The 23935-nt window shown below is 34.9% G+C and overlaps 1 protein-coding gene across 21 annotated transcripts; it reads right to left on the bottom strand.

Annotated features, from left to right (window-relative positions):
• On the bottom strand, positions 429-22253 carry LOC107614021. Of its 21 annotated transcripts, none has more exons than XR_002352303.1 (12): positions 21148-21200; positions 20958-21069; positions 20214-20280; positions 19606-19656; positions 19328-19394; positions 18994-19080; positions 17193-17229; positions 16397-16735; positions 4501-4590; positions 3517-3549; positions 3288-3415; positions 429-890 (listed from the first exon to the last, which is right to left on the bottom strand). XR_002352303.1 is itself a non-coding variant. In XM_021109255.1 (10 exons), exons 5-10 carry the CDS (start codon positions 19017-19019, stop codon positions 5618-5620), a joined length of 300 nt encoding a protein of 99 aa, XP_020964914.1. In that variant the 5' UTR covers positions 19020-19080; positions 19328-19394; positions 20214-20280; positions 20958-21069; positions 21148-21200; the 3' UTR covers positions 5561-5617. The 21 variants fall into 21 exon arrangements, 11 of the variants coding, with proteins under 11 accessions (XP_020964917.1, XP_020964916.1, XP_020964915.1 ...); XR_002352304.1 differs by having other exon boundaries at positions 20214-20258; XM_021109255.1 differs by lacking the exons at positions 429-890; positions 3288-3415; positions 3517-3549; positions 4501-4590; positions 19606-19656 and adding exons at positions 5561-5664; positions 15675-15743 and having other exon boundaries at positions 16397-16452; positions 16671-16735.

Raw genomic sequence — 23935 nt, 5'->3', positions numbered from 1 at the left:
TATCAATTATATCCCTATCACAAAATTGAGATATGATGTATATATTTAGATTAGGAATTCAATCTTGAACTGAGAACAAAAGTGGAACATGTGAAAAATAAAGCCAAAATCTTTAAACTCGAGCAGAATAAACATTTCATAGATCAAACATTTTCCATAGAGCTCTGGTAAAGTTAAAAGAAAGTGTCAATATAAAAAGTTAAAACAAAAAATATACTATTTTGTCACTTAGGCTAAATTAACTAATTTGGCCAACACGTACCTAAGAAATCCGTCTAAAAGACAGTTAACAAAGGATCAGTTACAAATTGTTTTATAGAGAAATTGCATAAGAATTCAAGCATGCACATGCATTCATCTAAATCCTATAAAACATTCACTTGCCAAAAGCAAATAGGTGAAGCAATAGCCTAAAATATGGAATAAGATTTTAACATCATAAAGGAGCTACTTCACTTTATTGAATTTCAAAGAAATAACTGAACTACAAACATAAAGGACTGCACAATTAATTTACCTAGTGGCTAATGATATTGTGTCCTCACTCCACACCCTAACACTTTATTAATTACATTTGAAATAAGCCCAATACAAATGCACAAAGCATTTCATACAGAAGATAAAAACATCTTAATCCACACATCTCCTACATCACAACCCAAAATATGAAATGCTTACATGAACACAACCAAAATATCTAATGCCCTATTAGTCCTAATCAGTAGCTCTAGTTAACTGGCATGGGCAGTCATCTCATTTAACATGCAGACTCATCTCCAGAGCCATGAGAAGACTCATCAAATTCCAGCATCAAGGATCTTCTCAACCTCTTCCAAAGGAAGATGCTCCTCTCTCCTCAACAGAGCATTTTTAAGACCAACCACATACTCCTAATTTAAAAAAAGTATGAAAATTGAAACCAAATTATAGAGATAATTACAAATAGCCGTAGTCAAACGAATCCAAAAATAAAAGTCAATACCCTTTTCAGAAAAATAATTTAACATTACTCACCTCCTAACTTTCATCAACTTCATCACATGAATTTTTAGAATGATCTAATTCATTTAACTTGTCTCTCGTAGACTTTCTGTTGAGAGCACACTATTATAGCACATAAGAATAGTTTGAATTTGAACGGGCTCAAAAAAAAGGGGCAAAATAGAACAAAATAGCGAAACTGCTATAAATCCTATACCCTAACCTAATATTAGGAGAGAAATACAATAAATATAAATAGAGCAACTGCTCAGATTGAAGAATGAGAAGGACAGACTTGGAACCCTATGCCCTAACCTAATATTAGGAGAAAAATACAGCAAAGAGGTGTGAAAAATAACACGTAAATCAATACGACTCCCTCTAAACCTAACCTAATGCATAGATAAAGAGAGAGAAGAGAGAGAAGAGGAAGAGAACAAAAACAACACCATGTCAGTATAAGGATAAAAGCAAGAATCAAAACAAAAAAGCCTATGCATAAATCTAGGGGATGGCAGGCTTAGGTAATGAGCACACATTTTTGTTTAAATATCATAATTTTAGTAGGCTTTCTATATAATTATATTTCCAATAAAAAAAATATATCATATTCCAACGATGATACACACAAGCTAATTATTTATTTAACTAAATTTTCAAGAGATAGGAGATCAATAAACTTAGAAAATTATGCTAAAAGAAAAACAATAAAATATACAATCAGAGAATTAAGAGATAAACAAAAGAGAGTAACAAATAAGGATAAACTACTTACTAATTTTATTCCAATAATGAGGGAAACAAAATATGTATTTATAAAGTAACTAATCAAGAATATAAAAAACCAAAAATAAATTTATTAACTTATTTTTTGCTCACGTATGAGCTTTCATATATCAAAAAAAATAAAGATTATAAACCCACTTAAAAGAACACACAAAAATAACTTATATAAAAATAAGCAAGTAGTTGTATTGAAAAAATGTTTATGATACCTATAAAAACAACATGGGCATCATATAGAAATAACAACCCTTATTATTTACCCCCACAGAAACAGAAAACAAAAACATGAAAGATTCAATCAAGGATTAAAGAAATAAACAAAGAGAGTAACATATAAGGATAACCTTCTTACTAATTTGATTTTAAAAAATACGGCAACGAAATATAGAATATTTCACTTTTTTAACACAGAAGCTTTTTGAAATTAAATGCATAAAAATGTATCACTTGTAAAAATGTTTCAAAAATTCTCTAAAAATAAACATTAAAAAACACACAAAAAAAAACATAATCAGCATTAATTAAAATTAAAAAAATAAAGGAAAGAAAACTATATTTGACTATCAATTCCTTTGTGTACAAAATTTCAAAAGAAGAAAAATGGCCAAAATGTTGATGATAATTGTAAAATCAATATGGACTTCATACAAATAACAATCCTTATTAGAAGAAAAAAAATAAAAAGGCAAAAATCTAAACCTGACTATAAATTCTTTTCAATAAAAAAAATAAAAAAAAATGTTCATGATACTTATAAAACCAACATGGAGCTCATATATTAACAATCCCGAGCATTTACTCCCACAGAAACAGTAAACAAGAAAATGGATCATTCAATCAAGAAATAAAAAAAATAAACAAAAGAGAGTAAGGCCAACACAGAAAAAAAAAAAAAGAAATAACCCTATAGAGAGAGAAGATATCAAATAAAAGCCAGCATATTATAAAATTCACAACAACAGTGTTAATTATATAAATGAAATCCGGTTACTAAGTTAAAAATAAAATTTTAGTTAGAAGAAAAAAATAAAAAGGCAAAAATATAAATCTAAGTATGAATTCCTTTCACTGCAAAAATCAGAAAAAGAAAAATGTTTATGATACTTATAAAATCAACATGGAACTCATATTAATAACAATTCTCAGTATTTATCCCACAGAAATAGAAAACAAAAAAATAGATCATTCAATAAAGAAATGAAAAAGTAAACAAAACAGAATAAGGCCCACAGAAAATAATACAGAAATAACCTTAAAGATACATAAGATATCAAATAAAGGCCGAGATATTAGTCCTCCCCTATATATGCATGAATTCTGTACAAAATGACTAATTTGTGATTTTAAAATTCTGAAAAACAGCTCATCCTTTCTTAGTTTTTAAACCTTGGTAATTTTTTTAATTAAAAGAATCAAAGCTAGATGCATCATGCACAATAAAGCACAAGACAACCAGCAAGATGCATTCAGAATTAGCATGTTATAGCGAAAAAAAAAGTAAAGACTGAAGAATAATTTACCCTTTCGGACTAAACGAAGAAACCACTCAGTTGCCTCTTTGGTTTATTAGGGTCTTTTGACACCTTTTCACTTTCCATCTTTTCCATTGCCTTTGAAGACACTCATTCTTTTCTTAGTCCCAGCAAACCTGACAACACACAAACATCACCAAATAGCACATGAGATACCCAAATATAAATATTTAACGCCTTAAATTTCATATAAAAATAAGCAAGTAGTATAACTTACTTGCCCAAAAAGCCTTTTCTCCCAAGCCAAAAGCTGCTCCACAATTAAAGAACAGGTGAGTCAGGAAACAAAAGTATATAAATAGCATTCAAGTAAAACTCAAGTGGTGTACAATTATGTATATAAGCGTATGTCAGTTACCACATTCACAACAGCAGCGCTATTTATACTAATCAAATATGGCTACTAACCTACGACACGTAGCGTTAATCAGAATTAAAAAAAAACTCAAAAAACTAAAATTGACTCCATTCGTGTGTACAAAATTTCAAAAAAAGAAAAATGAAATCAAATGTTCATGATACTTGTCAAATCAACATGGACCTCAAATTCTTACTAATTTTATACAAATAAAATCTGGTTACTAAGAACAAATAATTTTAATATGAAAAAAATAAGAAAGGCACAAAGCAAAATTTCATTCTCAAATCTTTTCTGTCCAAAATTTCAGAACAAAAATTAAAAAAAATGTTTGATACCTATAAAATCAACATGGACATCATATAGAAATAACAACCCGATTATTTACCCCAATAGAAATAAAAAACTAAAAAAAATAAAAGATTCAATCAAGAAAGAAAGAACTAAACAAAAGAGAGTAAGGCCCACAAAAAATAACAAAGAAATAACCATAAAGAAATAGAAGATATCAAATAAAAGCCAGCATATTAGTCCTCCCCTTTATATGCATGAATTTTGTATAAAATGACTAATTTGTGATTTTAAAATTCTGAAAGACAGCATATCTTTTCCTAGTTTATAAACCTTAGTAATTTTTTAAATTAAAAGAAGTCCTATAGTTGTGAAACAACTTTAGATTTTTTTCACCACCACTGCATTTTTAAATGAAATTCACTGACCCTAACAGATCCACTTTCACAAACATTTTTATTGCATTACTTGGAGAAGAAGCAGGAAAGGAAAAAATGGGAGATTCATGTAAAAATGTTTAACAAATTAAGCTCCAAAACTACATTCACAAACCTGAGAATTAGTAAGTTGGCAATCCTATCAATTTGCTCCCCGTATGCCGCTGCATTTATTCACTCGTCTCTAACTGAATCATTCTGCCTACTAAAAATATATACAAACAATTTCAAGTGATGAAGTAGTTACCACAAGTCCACAACAGAATACTTGCCAACCAATAAAAAATAACAGTCAAGATGCATAGTATAAGGAGAAAATAAAATGAAAAGCTCTCGAGACAGATAACAATACAGTGAAGATGCTTGGTATAAAAAAATCATTCACATAAAATCAGGTATAATTAAATAAAGAAATAAAGAAGACGAAAAAAATAAAAGCTCCAAATAATACACCGAGACTGAGAACAAAGAACAAAAAAACATCTGAGATCTTGGAATGAAAAGAATATAAAATTAAAAAGTTTGGAAGCTCGTCATGTAATTGGAGATATTTTAGTATTTTCAACTCGACAAATAACCTCCAAAAGACAAATGAAAAATCAAAATGAACAAAATAAAATTTCAGTTCTTTAACTCAATTGCAATAACATCCCTTAGCTTAAAGGCATTCATGGTATGTATTTGGTTAGGAATTGCCTTTAATTTGAAAGCATGTCATGTGACTAAATAAGTACTACCCAATTCAAACAACTAAATGGCATGTGATAAACACAGAATAGAATTTATTTATTCGAACAACTAAATAATGTACCTTACCTTCTCCCCATAAATTTTATCTTTTGCCTATTTGGTAATGGCATGTGAAAAATACATAACATAACTTATATTAGCACACTCAGTAAGAATACCATATACCGTTTTATGGTGTTTAATGAGATGAGAAAAAATCTAGAAATCTCTTTTTTCCCAAATCAATGGACATTTTCTGATCAAATGAGTAGTACATTGACATAATTACAATACAAAGTAGTAACATGAATTGATCCCCTATGCAATGCTAAATATCTATCAACCAATTATATAAATCAACATTCTAAATCCTAGTAACAACATATGATGAGATCTAAAAAGAATGGTTTCAATCTCGTACCCTTTGCGTAACAACAAAAGGAAATTAGAAAAATAAACTTAATATCCAATAATTCTTAATATAAGTCTACTATTTTTCTCATTCAGTAAACTTCTTTTGTTTTCTTCACAGTAGGAATGGATACATTCTCTAAACCAAAGAAAATATTTAAATGGCATAATTTCAGCATAATAATCACATTTAATTTTCATTAGCTCCACAATAGCTTAAAGGACTTAATCTATTATAATCTTATTGGCCTATTTAAAAAAAGAGAAATACTAAGACCTCCTAAAAAGTGAGAGAGTATTTTAAACAGGTTCCAAATAAAAATCGTGATGCACGCTATATATAAATAATAAGGCACAAAGGTGAAAAATAAAATAAAAAATAACAAAAAACAAAGTAATATGAATTAAGAGTCATACTGTAACACCCTAACTACCAAAGCTCACGCTTCTGGCTGCGCGACTCTGATAGCTCGGACATTACGACGACACTTATATTATTTAATACTAAAATATGAGCCTGTTTAAAACTTTAAACCGCAATACCGCTCCCAAAGATACTTTCGTTCGATAACGTACATCCATAAATACCATTCAACTTACAACAACTCATAAAGAGTACCTCCATATATATATACATAAATATATAATTCCTATCCCTCTTACAGATTATATCAAGATAAAGGCGAGGGTGCAGTAAATCATAACTAAAACAATACAGAGCATCACAACAACAATTAAATAAGCTCTTCGTAACTTCTGCGCCCGTATCCTGAAAGGGGAAAAATGTAGGGGGGGTGAGAACATCATCCTCGAAAGGGTTCTCAGTAGAGGGTTTTTGAGAATTACTGTAATAGGATACATGAAGATAACCGCACCAGTGATTAATAACTGTCTTATGCCTCTTTTCAAAAATAACAGTTTTCAATAAGGTAAAGTCGGAAATCTTTTCTGAAAGAGGAACCGTTCAATTCTCAAAAACACCAAAGGCCCTTTCAAAAAGGTTTATCTATGCTGAACCAAAATAGCCTTTCATATTTTTCCAAATCAGAAACACAAAATCGAAACCAACCATCGGTTCATCTCAATCCAACCACGGCCCTAGGCCCAAACAATCCAACCATCAACCAAATCACCACAATCCAACAGAGTCCCAATTGCAAACACAGATAGGAAGTTCAAGCACAAATAAACAGTTACAGCAAGTAGAACAATTAGCAGTTAATCACAAAGGTAAACCAAGTACAATATGCACACCCAAACAATGTCACATAGATGCATATGATGTATGCCTGTCCCTAGTGGCTGATGATATTATCTGTCGGTTATATAGCTAACCCGACACGTCCTGGTAGCTAACCATGGACAGAAACACCCATCGCGGAGCAAGTAGGTTTGAGCTACAACCCCATTGCTACTACCCGCTCAACCCAGAGCCAGTGGAATAACCACTACTGCGGCTACTACCCAGGCGGGTGTTTAAAAGCTCAACCTGGAGCGAGTAGAATCACCACTACTATCGCTACTACCCAGGCGTCACAGTCTCTGACCTGGAGCAAGTGGGACGAACCACAACCCTTGCTACTACCCAGGTATCTCAAACATATATTCATTCAGTTCCAGCCATGGATCAACATCCATCTCAGCCATCCGGCTTAAATTCAAAATTCATAGTCAGCCATACGGCCAATAACTCATTCGGCATTCAGCCATAAATCAATATCATACACAGCCATTCCGGCTCACGGTTCAATCCAAAACCAGCCAATATTCATAATCATACACAGCCATGCCGGCCCATAACAAACAAACAAGACTAAGAGTTTATAGAAATTTTGGCAGCACCTCCCCTAAAACTTGGACTTTTGCCACCCGGTTCGGGTCCCAACTAAACCGTTCCTCATTCCTTTTCAACAGCACAAAACCAGAAATCAATTCAAAGCAGGCTAAATCCAACAATCGCCTCAGTGGCGTATCTCAAGGATACCATTTCAAAATCAACTCAATATCAATCGATTTAACTCATTTCCAAAGCTTTAAAGAATCAGTTCGGCAATAAATCATTTGTCCATAACCAAGTCAATTAAAGTAAACCAGGCTGAATTCAAAAGTGCATTCGACTTTTCACATCATTGAAATAATTGACTCAATTCAAACCAATCCTCAACAGTTTAAACTCAGATTTCAAATCTTTAAAGAATCAACTTTAAAACATTACATTTCGTAAAGCCGCACAACAATTCAGCCAAACCAACATCCATAATTATTCGAGTCAATCAAATAATACATAAGGCAATTACAATCACCAAATACACAATATCTCACATCAGTATCCATATGTAATAATTTCAATACATAAAACATAGTTTTTGGAAAGCGCCCCTACCTCATAACGCAAATTTCATAACCCAAACGCGTCACATAATCCTTTCCGCATCGACCCGAGATCAACAATCAAAATCCCGGCAGCCAAAACCTCAGTTCCAAGCCACTTTCGCAACCGTCTCAACACTCTAATCGCAACATACAACAACCGAAACTCAATTGTATAGCAATTAACGCCACAAACCTCAGCGTGAGATAACAGAATAGTAACCAAAAGACTTTCAAACCGAAAATGCTTACCGAACCGAAGGAGAAACGGCTGAACCGAAACGGCGGTGGTCTCCGAACCGGTTCAACGGCAGCCCAGTAGCGACCTCAAGCGGCAGCGACGACAATTTCTGATCGCGCCAACTGAAACCAACACGCAGTGACTACGGTATTCTTGGAATTCAAAAAGGACAGAAACCTCAAATAAAACCCTTACCGGCAAACTTTTCCGGCAACGACAACAGGGTCTCAAGCGGCAAAATCTGAGTTCGGAGCTCCGGCGGTGCTCCCAGAGGTCACAGAACCTCTCCCGGCGGCTGGAATCACGGAGATGTAGCTCCCTTCTTCGGCAGCAACACCTGCGGCGGCCTGAATCCCTTTGCCGGCGGCGGTTTGGGCTTACCATCATTAGCAGCAGCGAGCTCAGATGGTGGCAGCGGCGCGAGGCGGCGGCGTCTTCTCCCCACCCGCGACAACCCTCGGCGGCGACGCACGGAACTCCTCCAGTGGCAACGAGGGTGGAACTTCTCCTCAGCTCGTGGCTCACAGCTCATGTTTCCCCTCTCAATGGCGTTCTCCCGTTCACGCCTCCAACGGCACCGGCAAAGGCAACTCCTGTGGCAACGGCAAGGAAGCTCGCGACGGTGACAGGCGGCGTTAGACCCTAGCACTAGCGGCGGCACGACGTGAACCTTCCTCCCAAGGCCTTTCCGTCAGTCTCTTCCACTCTCGCCTCAGCCCCGATTTGTGACAGAGTCGGCCCGCGAACAACGGTGGCGACCTCAACTGGGCAGGACGCGGTGGCGGGACGCTTCCCCGCGTGCAGCAGCTCGGCGTCTCACTCGGAGGCATCGGCGGTGGTGACGAGACTTGGTGGCGCTGGCGGACCGGTCTTACATTCTACCCACCTTATAAAAATTTTCGCCCTCGAAAATTGATACAAAATGAAAGAAATTCCATAACAGTTCACCCTTGAACACATTTACGGAAGAAGCAAAAATATCTCATAATATAATGATATATACGATTTTCAAATACTTTGATTGTTATAAGCATAAGGATGTAAAGGTAGGAGTGTGATTGCAAAGCAAACGTTACAAGGTAGGCTCAATGCAAAAGATAACATGGGTCAATCATGTGATAGAAGGGCAAGGCATCAAAGGCTATCAAATAGGATGGAGTTAAAACGATGTACTCAACCTCCGCACACTAATCTCATATCAACCTCAAAGTTTCAACTTTCCAACTCCATCAAGAACTTTACAAACCCCAAATTTGATCACAAGCCTGACAACCACAAACCCGTTCGCAAGGAACAAAACGCTCACAACTCATAACGTTGCACACCTACCGCTTCAACTTCCGTATACACATATCACGTCTTAAAGAACTAACGCATTGCGTTACTACGTCTACAAGTCGCACGTGATATCAAAACAATTCTCGAGTCTACTCAGAAGGACACAAGATTTAAAAAGGAGAGTCAAATGTCAAGGATAGTACTCAAAGATTTGAGAGAATGTATCCAATTCCAAATAAACAAGGACACTCGAGCAATGAAGTTTGCTAGACTCAATTCAATTGACAACTTCAAGATAACCCTTTGATCAAGGTAATTCAATAGGATCAATAGGAGGAATCAGCACATTAATTTGAACCAAATTCAAATTGGGTCGAAGAAGTATGAGGTTTACAGAAGAGAATATTTCAAACCCAAGACAAGGCTCACAGAACTCAAGAGCATAATTAAAATACTTTCAAATACATTGCTCTTAAAAGAATCGAAAACTTGCAGAAAAACCACTTCGCAGTCTGAATGAGGAGTTAAGTAACAACATCCTTCAAAAGAGTAACAAAAGCATAAATGTGGCTTTGCTTTTAATACGCTTTCATGTTGAAGTAGATCATGTAGAGTTTTAAAAACAAAATGCACACAAGTTTGGCTAAGAGCTAAAATATTTCCTCAAATATTTTAGAAAGATAATTAGGTGCACAACTTAACCAAAGGCAATCATAAAACTCAGAAAAGAAATCAAATGCTTGTTCAAAAATTCCCAAAGTTCATATTCAAACAAGCGTGTATAAAATCATGGCAAAGACGAAAGAGAAAATTAAACTCTTTTTAGAAAAGAAACTCCGAAGTAAAAATTTGCTTATAATTTGGTAAAGGAAATAAGTGGTGCGTTACAAACGGACAGGTTTCCATTAAACGACGAAGCTATTCAAAACTTCATTTAAAATAGCACATGCCAACTTAAAATCAACTTTGTCAAAATTGAACAATGGTTTCAATATCCATCAAGCAACAGAAAATAAATTCCGTTTAATAATTCTTCAAAGAGGATTCAAAACTTCTTTAAAAAGTTCAAAACAAGACTCCAAAAGTGTTCTTGAAATCACCATCTCAGAAGAACATTCAAGAAGTTTAAGATGTACTAAAAAGAAGTCAAGCCATGCAAGAAAGGATCTTAAACCAAAGTAGTCCAAACAAGATTCACTAGGCATGAGTCATCAAACAAGCTTTCATTTGTTCCAAAAGAATACAAAAGTCATAGGAAAGACAACTCAATCATTAGTAATTTCTCAAAGGTAAATCTTTAACTAAAAACTCTTGTAGAGAAAATGAGAGAATAAACAATGCACTAATTTGAAACGAATCAAACTGACTCACATACAGATGAGATTCACAAGAGAGGACAAACCAAGATCAATGGTAATTTCACAAGATATAAAAGATTAGTTAAAAACAGAATCATGTATGACATTCATAGAGGTGAAAAGCTTAAGAAGGAGCGAGTCCATTCATAAGAAGAAAGCTATGAGTCCAACATTTTCAAAAGAATAACAATGGCATCAACAATGTAGTATGCTAAACCGAACTCAAGTTAAAAATAATTTGGGTAAAGTTTATCAACAAAAATCAATCGGAATAAAAGCGAAGAATTCCTTCTTCCCAGAATTTTGAAAAATCCCCAAATGCATAATCAGATAAAGGCGTGCGATGGAACTATAGTAAAATTACTAGAAAGTCAAATTGTATTTTAAGTAGGTGCAGTTCTATAAACCAGTAAAAGTACAGGCGAGGCATTAGAAAGAAATAGTTGTTAAACTGTATGAGTAATCTCAAAGTCTCATATATAAAAAAGTATATATCTAATCAACAGCAATTTACAAAATCTCAAAATTGGCTATAATCATTGTCAAATAAGAGGAAAACTAAATCAGTAATTTCTCAAGAATGGACTCGAAATCCGGAGTTAAAATGCACGACGCAATAGGACAAGTTCAAAGCTATAGCAAGGAATACATGAATCAAGAAAAACTCAAACAGAGAAAGCCAGATACAATAAGGATTTCAAACAAGCATATGCACTTAGGATCAAACAAGAATACATATGAATAGAGGAATAGAGTAGAACATCAAACTACTTTTCAAGAGGAGTAGCAAACAAGAACTTCAAGTTAGGATATGAAAGAATAGGTCGACTTGAACAAAATTCAAGACACACAACTGAGCAGCCTCGAGAAATAGTTTCCAACATTCCCAAAACCCGCGATTCGCTTTACTCAAAACTCGTATATCATCTATGATAACCCATCAGTACTTTCATATACATATTTCACTAGTATTAAGCCGGCCAAACTTAATATCAGGAATTATGCAATGCAAGACTAACAGCGTTAAATCAATAGATCGTCATGTGCATAAAGCTCTAATTCTCGTCATTCGACAAGACCTAAGACATGACAAACACTCAGAGTATACAATTGAAGCATAGTCAGTCCATTCCTTAGGCTCTACAGGAAGAACTGCTCTGATACCATAATGTAACACCCTAACTACCAAAGCTCACGCTTCCGGCTGCACGACTCTGATAGCTCGGACATTACGACGACACTTATATTATTTAATACTAAAATATGAGCCTGTTTAAAACTTTAAACTGCAATACCGCTCCCAAAGATACTTTCGTTCGATAACGTACATCCATAAATACCATTCAACTTACAACAACTCATAAAGAGTACCTCCATATATATATACATAAATATATATATAAATAACTTTACAAGCATTAACCAAGTATCCTGAAAGGTGAAAAATGTAGGGGGGGGGTGAGAACATCATCCTCGAAAGGGTTCTCAGTAGAGGGTTTTTGGGAATTACTGTAATAGGATACATGAAGATAACCACACCAGTGATTAATAACTGTCTTATGCCTCTTTTCAAAAACAACAGTTTTCAATAAGGTAAAGTCAGAAATCTTTTCTGAAAGAGGAACCGTTCAATTCTCAAAAACACCAAAAGCCCTTTCAAAAAGGTTTATCTATGCTGAACCAAAATAGCCTTTCATATTTTTCCAAATCAGAAACACAAAACCGAAACTAACCATCGGTTCATCTCAATCCAACCACGGCCCTAGGCCCAAACAATCCAACCATCAACCAAATCACCACAATCCAACAGAGTCCCAATTGCAAACACAGATAGGAAGTTCAAGCACAAACAAACAGTTACAGCAAGTAGAACAATTAGCAGTTAATCACAAAGGCAAACCAAGTACAATATGCACACCTAAACAATGTCACATAGATGCATATGATGTATGCCTGTCCCTAGTGGCTGATGATATCATCTGTCGGTTATATAGCCAACCCGACACGTCCTGGTAGCTAACCATGGACAGAAACACCCATCGCGGAGCAAGTAGGTTTGAGCTACAACCCCATTGCTACTACCCGCTCAACCCAGAGCCAGTGGAATAACCACTACTGCGGCTACTACCCAGGTGGGTGTTTAAAAGCTCAACCTGGAGCGAGTGGAATCACCACTACTATCGCTACTACCCAGGCGTCACAGTCTCTGACCTGGAGCAAGTGGGACGAACCACAACCCTTGCTACTACCCAGGTATCTCAAACATATATTCATTCAGTTCCAGCCATGGATCAACATCCATCTCAGCCATCCGGCTTAAATTCAAAATTCATAGTCAGCCATACGGCCCATAACTCATTCGGCATTCAGCCATAAATCAATATCATACACAACCATTCCGGCTCACGGTTCAATCCAAAACCAGCCAATATTCATAATCATACACAGCCATTTCGGCCCATAACAAAACAGCACTTCCACCGTTCAACATCATTAAATTCATAAAACCGAAATTTAAGCCATAAATTACTTTTCTCAAGCCGTTTCACTCTGAAATCAAATTTCAACTCATTTCAGCCTTGGCTTTAAAAATCTCAGAAACAAGACTAAGAGTTTATAGAAATTTCGGCAGCACCTTCCCTAAAACTTGGACATTTACCACCCGATTCGGGTCCCAACTAAACCGTTCCTCATTCCTTTTCAACAACACAAAACCAGAAATCAATTCAAAGTAGGCTAAATCCAACAATCGCCTCAGTGGTGTATCTCAAGGATACCATTTCAAAATCAACTCAATATCAATCGATTTAACTCATTTCCAAAGCTTTAAAGAATCAGTTCGGCAATAAATCATTTGTCCATAACCAAGTCAATTAAAGTAAACCAGGCTGAATTCAAAAGTGCATTCGACTTTTCACATCATTGAAATAATTGACTCAATTCAAACCAATCCTCAACGGTTTAAACTCAGATTTCAAATCTTTAAAGAATCAACTTTAAAACGTTACATTTCATAAAGCCGCACAACAATTCAGTCAAACCAACATCCATAATTATTCGAGTCAATCAAATAATACATAAGGCAATTACAATCACCAAATACATAATATCTCACATTAATATCCATATGTAATAATTCCAATACATAAAACATAGTTTTTGGAAAGCGCCCCTACCTCAAAACGCAATTTCCATAACCCAAACGCGTCACATAATCCTTTCCGCATCGACCCGAGATCAACAATCAAAATCCCGGCAGCCAAAACCTCAGTTCCAAGCCACTTTCGCAACCGTCTTAACACTCTAATCGCAACATACAACAACCGAAACTCAATCGTATAGCAATTAACGCCACAAACCTCAGCGTGAGACAACAGAATAGTAACCAAAAGACTTTCAAACCGAAAATGCTTACCGAACCGAAGGAGAAACGGCTGAACCAAAACGGCGGCGGTCTCCGAACCGGTTCAACGGCAGCCCGGCAGCCACCTCAAGTGGCAGCGACGACAATTTCTGATCGCGCCAAATGAAACCAACACGCAGTGACTACGGTATTCTCGGAATTCAAAAAGGATAGAAACCTCAAATAAAACTCTTACCGGCAAACTTTTCCGGCGACGACAACAGGGTCTCAAGCGGCAAAATCTGAGTTCGGAGCTCCGGCGGTGCTCCCAGAGGTCACAGAACCTCTCCCGGCGGCTGGAATCACGGAGATGCAGCTCCCTTCTTCGGCAGAAACACATGCGGCGGCCTGAATCCCTTTGCCGGCGGCGGTTTGGGCTTACCATCATTAGCAGCAGCGAGCTCAGATGGTGGCAGCGGCGCGAGGTGGCGGCGTCTTCTCCCCACCCGCGGCAACCCTCGGCGGTGATGCACGGAACTCCTCCGGTGGCAACAAGGGTGGAACTTCTCCTCAGCTCGTGGCTCGCAGCTCATGTTTTCCCTCTCAACGGCGTTCTCCCGTTCGTGCCTCCAACGGCACCGGCAAAGGCAACTCCTGTGGCAACGGCAAGGAAGCTCGCGACGGTGACAGGCGGCGTCAGACCCTAGCACTAGCGGCGGCACGGCGTGAACCTTCCTCGCAAGGCCTTTCCGTCAGTCTCTTCCACTCTCGCCTCAGCCCCGATTTGTGACAGAGTCGGCCCGCGAACAACGGTGGCGACCTCAACTGGGCAGGACGCGGTGGCGGGACGCTTCCCCGTGTGCAGCAGCTCGGCGTCTCACTCGGAGGCATTGGTGGTGGTGTCGAGACTTGGTGGCGCCGGCGGACATCTCCCTTCTTCCCCTTCCCTCTGCCGTTTCTTTTCTTTCGTTCAAGAAGAAAGGAAAGCAACGCGTGCTACTACTGCTGGTAAGGGTACATTGTGGGTGCTATGGCTGGGTCTTGGGGGAAAATGGGTCGGGTTAGGGTTTTAGGGTTTCATGTTTTTTTTTAAACTTAGGGTTAAGGGCAATATGGTAATTTCAAATAAAATTGGGTATAATATAGTAATTGAAACCCAAATTAAATCCAACACTATTGTACGTAGAAAATACTATTTGCTCATCAATCTTACAAATTATTTTCAATAAAATGCCCAAATCCAATAATTAGAAATAATATAATTAAATCATTTATTTTCCCAAAGCAGCGGTATTAATATTTAAAATATTACTTATCTAATCCAAATCATATAAAATCCTTATTATTCCATAACTATCAGCCTTATACTTTAAATATAGAAAATAATCCAATAATTACAAAATTGGATAATAATCGTAACTAATCTCAAGTTCAATAAATCAAAACTTGCCTTAATTATCTTTAATAAAATAATTTCTGAAATTAAGGCTATAAATAACTATATGATTTGAGACTTGATCATAAAAAGACTTTTCAAAGATTCTGGGTCTTACACATACCTAGCACTGGCACCGCCGCCACTACAAAACCAGAGCGGACCATCAAAAGCAAATCGTCATCCATCACGCCTATCACTCATAACACGTCAGAATAGAGGGAAACAAAATATGCATTAATAAAATAAGTACCCAAGAAGATAAAAACCAAAAGATCAGAGAAACAACAGAATAAAATAAAGGAACCCAGCGGTTGAAATTACACCATACAAATTTTTAAAGAATTTTCCACTATTTTAACACAATAGTTTTTCAAAATTGAATGCATAAAAAGGCATAATTCAACAGTTAGAAATATAAGAGATAAATAGCTCCAATCTGAAGCAAATGGTGAAAAAAAAGACAGAATAGCAACGCTTATTAATTATTTAGTTCAACACCCAAGAAAACAGAAGGGAAAAAAGATTCAGACAATGAAAAAAGAAATAAATAAAAGAGAGAAACAAATAACCATAAGTTTCTTACTAATTTTATTTCATAAGAGAGGTAAACAAAATATGTATTTAGAAAGTAAATAATCAAGAAGATAAAATACCATAAAATCAGAAAACTAGAAAAAAAATAATAAACCAGTGAATACAATTGCACCGTCTAAATACATTAACTTATTTTTACACACCTATAAACTTTCACATATCATAAAAAGGTAAAATTTATAAACCCACACAATAGAAAACAAAAAAATAATTTATATAAAAAATAAGCAAGTAGTGGTCTTAACTTACCCAAAAGTATTTTATCTCTGAACCCAAAAACTACTGCACAACTGAAGAACAGGTAACTGAAAAAAAAGGCAACAAAAACAAATTTGCCTCTCAATTCCTTTGTGTCCAAATCTTTGGGGGGGATGAAATAAAATGTTAATGATACCTGCAAACTCAACATGGACCCCACAAGAACACTAAATAGTTTTATAAGAAACAAACCAACTCCTTTTAATGAGATAAAAATTAGAATAAAGAAATGAAGGAAATAGGTAAGGAAGGGTTACTTCGCGACTTTTTGAAGGCTGGTGTAGGCTTCGAGCATATTGGATTGCGTGATTCACAGGATTTCGGATCTCTCTGAAACACAAAATAGAGAAAACACATCATAAAAAAGGGAAGGAATATCATAGCAACTTGCAACAATCCAGACAGAAATCAAGACACAATTTTTCACACTTCAACCAGGGAAGCAAAAACAGATCGAAATAACACGAAAGAAAAATGAATATTTTTGTCTTAAATTAATAATTAATCTTAAATAATTAAAGAGTTATCTTTATCTAACCAAAGTAATTAAGTACCTAAAATTAGCTAATTGCCATACAATCAAATTAAATATCAATGAAACCTGTTAAACCTTAAAACCCAATGATAGAACAGCACAAGCAATACTAAATTAGTGTTTTCCATCATCCTATTTAAGACACTTGTTTCCTTTTTAATCTAGGAAGATCAGATGCAAATAAAAAATGACAAAGATATGGCCCCATAAAAAGGGATAGTTAAGAATGAAGGCGAAATATATCAAACTTACACTGGGGACAAGAACAGGAAGGCAGAAATTATGTTTCCTAAGCAAGACAAAAGAAAGTAATTAAGATCAATGATGATATAGTAGATACAATTGAAGTAACTAATTAATTAGAGTACGTGAGCGAGACCTAAGATGCCGACAACATTTCGAGCGATTTTTCCTGAGCATGCATATTGATTAAAAGTTTTCAATATACAAACTCTAAAATCACAATGAAACCATCTCATCAAAGCATCATATGGTTAAGCCGCAAACAAAAAGTAAACTGCTCCATGTTCATCTAGTTCTTATCAATTCTTTTAAATTATGGAATATATATTTTTCAAGTTTATTGAATGATAGAAAAATGTCAGCAATTGAGATTTTAATCAAAAGAAATGCATTAGACTTAAAAGAATGTTAAAATCCAGTAAAAGCCTTGGTGAGAATTGCATACACCTTACTTAAATCACTACCAACCCATCAAATATAAAGTCTAAAAAAATTCATAAAAGCAAAAGCGCTTTTGTCCAATTGATTGATACTGAGAAATAAATATTAATATTCTATGGTAGATGCAATACCTTTAAAGAGTAATAAGTTTCAAGAAACCAATTTACAAATATAGTAGACTTTTTTTCCATAAAATTTACTTGAACTAAGTCATAACATATAAACATATGAAGACAAAAGAATTATTTTATAGAAGATTATACAAACTGTCTGATTTACTTAATTCTATTGGCAACAATGAAAGAGTCTACAGTTTTCCCAAATCTATGAAAAGTTACCACTCCCCAATGTACTTCCTTTGCCTATTTCACCACCTTAATGATCTCTGTAACAATTCTAACTTGGTTGATCTACATTACAATGGGGTATATAAAATGAATGAGCTTTAGAAGTGAATATTACGATATGTACTTTTGGTCACCATAGCAATTATCACTATTATAAGACTGGTACTGCATGTATCTCAATCTCTATAGACTTGATAAAAATAAGGTCAATGGAGAATAAAGAAAAGGAAAAAAAACAACAAAGGTCAATCTGTTTGAGCTTTGTTTTCTTTCTTAATTTCATGTTCTAATCTCCTTTTAATATATATTTTTTTAAGTCACAAACTTATAGGAAGATCAGAAATTGCATCAAAGATTATATGTAAATTTAACAAAACAGTAAGTTCATACTTGCGCTTCTATGTCGTGATTTTTAACGGCAATGGAAGAACAGAAAGAAAAAGTAGCAAAAAATCAATTAAAAAATGAACTTATCAACAGAGGTAGTAGCTATTAACATGAAATTGAAGTTTGAATGAAGGAAAACGTTACAGCCGCAGTAGTTTGTTCATTGCTTATCTAGACATTGGGTTCTTCACTTCTTCCTACAATCTTACAGCATACATCACAACAAAGAGTAACTTCTGGGTTCTGTCTAATTGGCTATTTTTGGACTTTGCTCTGTATTTATAATTATCGTAAAAATTAAATTAAATTTATGCACGTTTAAAGATTGACAAAAACAAAATGCATAAGTAAAATACTATAGAAATCCATGGCAGAGGAAGAACAGCAATAAAAAATAGAAAAATAGCAATTAAAAAAATTAATTTATCAAAAATAGCTCATGCAACAGTTTTTTAATATGGGTAAAAAACTTGTAAACTCTATCTTCTAATGTATTGCATAAAGAAGCAACTTTTTTCAAACTCTGGATATCCAAACATTTCTATTAACGAAATATGATTAATTTTATGAAGAAAAAGTGAGAACAATTTTAAACTAAACAAAGGAACCCATCAAAGTCCATTTAAATCACTTACCTTAAGAAAAAGAGCATTACATGCATACTCTAGTACTACTCTCTCAATGCGTTTTGCATTAGACATCAAGAGATCATCTCCAACTAACTGCACAATATTGTAATGAGTAGAAACCATTCAAATAAGATTTCTTATGAATAACATCTCATTGGTAACATGTTAGTATATTTCTAAAACTCTAAAAATATGAATAAAGTTCTTTATAATTTTACCCATTTTCTGAATTTCTAATAATGAAATCCTAATAGTGTCCTGCTCACAAATACAACAATTGTTAAAAACTTCTAATTTGTATGCTTATTCAATATGACTATATTTTTTGAATTTCTTTTACCATGTGCAGGAAGTTGAAGATCATGGCCAAAAGATACCACTGGTATTTTTCTAAGAGATGAAGATTCCTGCAAAAAATCAGAACAAAAACCTTTAAACAAAAATTTCTGAAGTCCGTATGTTGGTTCCAGCTCAAATAATTGACCACAGAAATTGTCAAATATTTCCAAACCTAAATCATTTTCTTCAAATCAAATCCAGCTGATATAAAAGCATGGCCTTTGTTTATTTGTTTTGAGTTAAAAAGAATATATGGAAACAGCAACGGAAACGAATTACTTTTACAGACTCATCGTTCTCAACTTCCTTCCTCATCATGGATATACCTATCTGACGACATGCAAAAGAATAACATAATGCTTTTGCAGTATTTTTCTTTTGACTAAATTAAAAATTTAAATTAATCATTCAAAGGCATAAAAAATCTTTATGAGTACCTAACAAACTTGTTTTCATAATGGTATTACCTAGTCTTTAGGCAATCTGTATAATAATATATAATTTCAATATCCACCCCCCAATGCACAAACAGGAATGTCAAGAACAGCAGGATTTGGAACATTGAGCAACTACAAAACACGATAATAGATCAAGTTATGGTAAGATTAGGATTGTATGATAAAAGATAAGCTCAACTTATTTGCAAAAGTCACTTGATATACTAGAGGAATGATCAAATATATAAATCTAAACTTAAAAAATCTCCAAGATATGTAAAATAAATGAACTCTTAAGGGATAATACCATAAAACTTATACAAACAGTAAGAACACACAACTTAGACAACATAATAGAACACATACATAAGAAAGGTAGGGAAAAAGGAAAAGGGGTACGAATTCTTTTTTCCTCTGTTTTCTTATATTGTTGTCGGGTTTATAGTGTACCATGGTAAGAAAAGATTTTGAGGAGCCTCCCAATAAGCTTTCTACCTATGAGTGTTGATAACCTTATCTTATATTAGACCAAGAATACAACCAATCATTTCAATTAAAAACCACAAAGAAAGATCTAAATTGAAGCTCATAGCAGCATAGATAACAACCTAAAATATAGACACATATGAATGAAGAATAAGTTATCAGACTTAGAGTTGAAGTCTAAATTGACCAAATAAAAAGAAACCACTGTAAGTTTGTTAATAAAGCCAAATTTAAATTTGCATTTTGTAAATAAAGCCAGAATATTATTTGAAAAAATAGAATCCAGAATATCACTAATTATCTGATCCAACCTAACTAACAATACTTGAATATAGTAAAATTAGGCCAAATTCTTTGCAAGCTTTCAACATCAATTTGTAACAAAAACTATAAAGTAATAGAAGCACTTAAAAAAATACAGAAAACATAGTGAACAGAAGCTCCACAACAAATGCTCACATAAAACAGAAATGACTGAAAGCAAGAATGTAACAAAGCAGTTAAGGACTGAAAGGAGCTGTAACAATAGAGCAGTAAAAGAACCGGAAGCTAGTCATTCATCCCTTTTACACCAGATTAACAAATTTCTGAAACTACAACTTGAGGTGTATGCAAGCCTTTCAATTAGAACCCTGCAAAAGTCTTCAAATTTGAGTTTAATAGTTGAACATTTAAAACTCTAATTTATATGTAAGCTAAAAATCTAACCTAAAAGGAGAGTATGAGACATAGTCAAGACCAATTTGAGCAAAGAATGCAATAGAAGATGGCTCCCACCATGCTCTCCACATATTCCAACCTGATAAACCAACTCAATGCCCTGAAACACATCAAAAATTGAATTCAATGAGATAAAAATTCTAATAAAAAATGAAGGAAATAGGTAACGAAGGGTTACTTCGCGACTTTTCGGAGGCGGGTGTAGGCTTCGAGCACATTGGAAAAGGGAAGGAATATTTTTTTACATATAACCAACTAATCAAGATGCCAAAAAATTATGAAGACACAAATGAATCAGAATACAACAGAATATATTATAAAAATAGCTATAAACATGATTCTTAAGGGCTTCACCACTGCTATGAGAATCCTCAGCTTGATCTGGTTTCAGCCCTTTCGATCAAGTTCCGTTTGTGAAGACCTCCATTTTTGTGGTTCCAACAACGAAGAAACTGGCCAAGATCAAAGAGAAATACGAATTAGAAGTTGGAAAACAGGGTTGAAGAGATGGGGTTTGGGAGTATGAGAGAGACAAAGCTCCTTCACCAGTTAAGGTTTCAAGTAGAGAGTGGGATGGCGACAGAGAGTTACAGCTGAACCCTCCTTGGCCAAACCCCAAATCAAAGACCACCAACCCACAAAGGAAACCCTAAATCACCGACTTTAAACATACAGCACCAGACAAACAATGAGATCAGCAGAATACCTCCACGAGGACAGCGACGATTGAGATCTCAACCGAACATGAATCACCAAAGCTGTTCACTTCCCTGAGCGTATTAAGCCCACAACAGAGATCGTAGTGGATCATCATTGCGAGCATCTCCCTGGATGAAACTCACCATCACCGCCGCCAACGCCAGAACCGTTCTCCCAGACGAATAATCCGCCTACCTCGGTTGGTTAGGGTTTTCAAATCGGGGTTCAGAGAGATGTTCTTCGGGAACTGGGGTAGATGTTCGTCGGGAACTGGGGTATTAAACTACTCGGTGAGAGAGGCAAACGAAGCGTCAATAGCCAGCGATGATATCGACCACAAGAATGGAGTGGGTCATCGAGGAAGGAACGAAGAGGAGGATGGGATTTAGGGTTTTCAAGGAGAAAGAGGAGGGGACGGGTTGAAGTGAAACGCACGGGCATGGGTAGGGGGAGAAGATTAGAAGGCAGAATGTAATGTAACGTGTTTGCAATACCCCCGTTCCCTCTTTTTTTATTCTGGTTAATTGAGAGAATGACACGTGGCTTAATGAGCCACGTCAATTATACAAGTAGTAGATACATACATAATTAGCAACTACTACTATGCAAGAGTAAACTAGAAACAAATATTAATATCTAACACAGCTAAACAAGTCAGAAATTAAAGAGCAAATCCATTATAGCATGTGGTTGGATTTGGAGAAGAAAGAAGAAGAAAGTAAAGTCAAAATAAAATTCAATTCTATGTATTGGTTTTTGACAAGACTAAAGCATTTAGATAAGTATATTTATAATTAAAAAATGGATTAAGCAAACACTTCCAAGACACATGAAACAAATATAGTTAGTAGAAAAAGTAGTGAAAGGCTTAATTGAGTTTTACACTTTTACTTGCAGGACCTTAGATTATTCAAATGCATGTTTCCTTTGCAAAAATGAGTAAGGGTTATAAATTAGTCCACTAAATTCTGTCAAAAATTCTTAGGAACAAATAAAATCGCTCACTAAATTCCATTTGCATTATCCTATTTTCTTGTAAAGAGTGAAGCTTGCAGATTAATTTGAGGAAGCATAAGATTATTTTTAGTAGGAAACTCATCTCAGAATATAGTAATGACCTACTTGTCATACAAAAAAATTTCACATTAACTTTTACGTCAAAAATAGTAAAAAAAATTTAAAGTATTTTTCTCTTTTTTATTAAGAGGAACTAAGTTTAATTTTTATTGTGGTTCCACTTAATTAATAAATTAAAATAATTAAAATTAATGTAGTTACTATTTTTTACAATAATATTATTAAAATTTATAAATTCAAAAATAATTTACTATTAAAAAATATTAATATTGTTCAATCAAGTCTTCTTTCAATTGTCGATGCTACTGCCTATTTCGAAGTTGGGCATTTCTTTGGAGAAATTAATAGTATGGTGCAAAATCATCCTCTCCCAACTGAGGTTGTGAGAAGCCATTTTCGACATCTTCATACTCTAGACTTTGAGCAAAATTTCCTGTATAAGTGTCTCTTTCATCCCAACAATCATATTATGCAATATAATACAAGCTCTCATTATATTTGCAAGGTTCTTCTTTTTTCAAAAGCGTGCTGGACCACGTATAATTGCAAAGTGTGCTTGCAATACTCCGAATGCTCATTCCACGTCTTTTCTTTTCCCTTCTTGGTATTGTGCAAATAACTTGCATTTCTCCCCTTGTAGCTTTGATATTGATTTGACAAATATGACCCATTCAGGATAAATACGATTTGCTAAACATACAGTATCTCATAGTATAATTATTACCATTGATAGTGTAATTTACCTCCAAAGCACAGTCATTTGGAATATCACCGAACACTAGTGAATGATTTAATACGTTGATATCGTTATTTGAACCGAAAACTCCAAAGAATGCATGTCATATCCAAAGGTCTGAAGATGCTACAACCTAAAGTACTATGATTGCAACCCCACGATAACCACTCATATACGTACCTTTCCACGTCTTTGGACAATTTTTCCATTGCCAATGCATGCAGTCAATTCTACCCAACGTGCCAGGAAAGTCACAACCCTCCGCCATTTGTAGCAGCCGTCGTACATAATTTGAATTTGGTTCTCTTCAAATTTTTTCAAGCATTCAATTGTGGTTCTCTCGCCTATACGCACTAATCATCAACAACATCAGCTGCTACGCTATATACTAACATCCGTATCATAGCAGTGCATTTTTGCAGTGGTGACAAGTCTCTTCTCCCAATTGCATCGA

This window comes from Arachis ipaensis, chromosome B08 (assembly GCF_000816755.2).
Source record: "Arachis ipaensis cultivar K30076 chromosome B08, Araip1.1, whole genome shotgun sequence".
Taxonomy (NCBI): Eukaryota; Viridiplantae; Streptophyta; class Magnoliopsida; order Fabales; family Fabaceae; genus Arachis; species Arachis ipaensis.
This window is presented reverse-complemented; position numbering and strand designations above follow the sequence as displayed.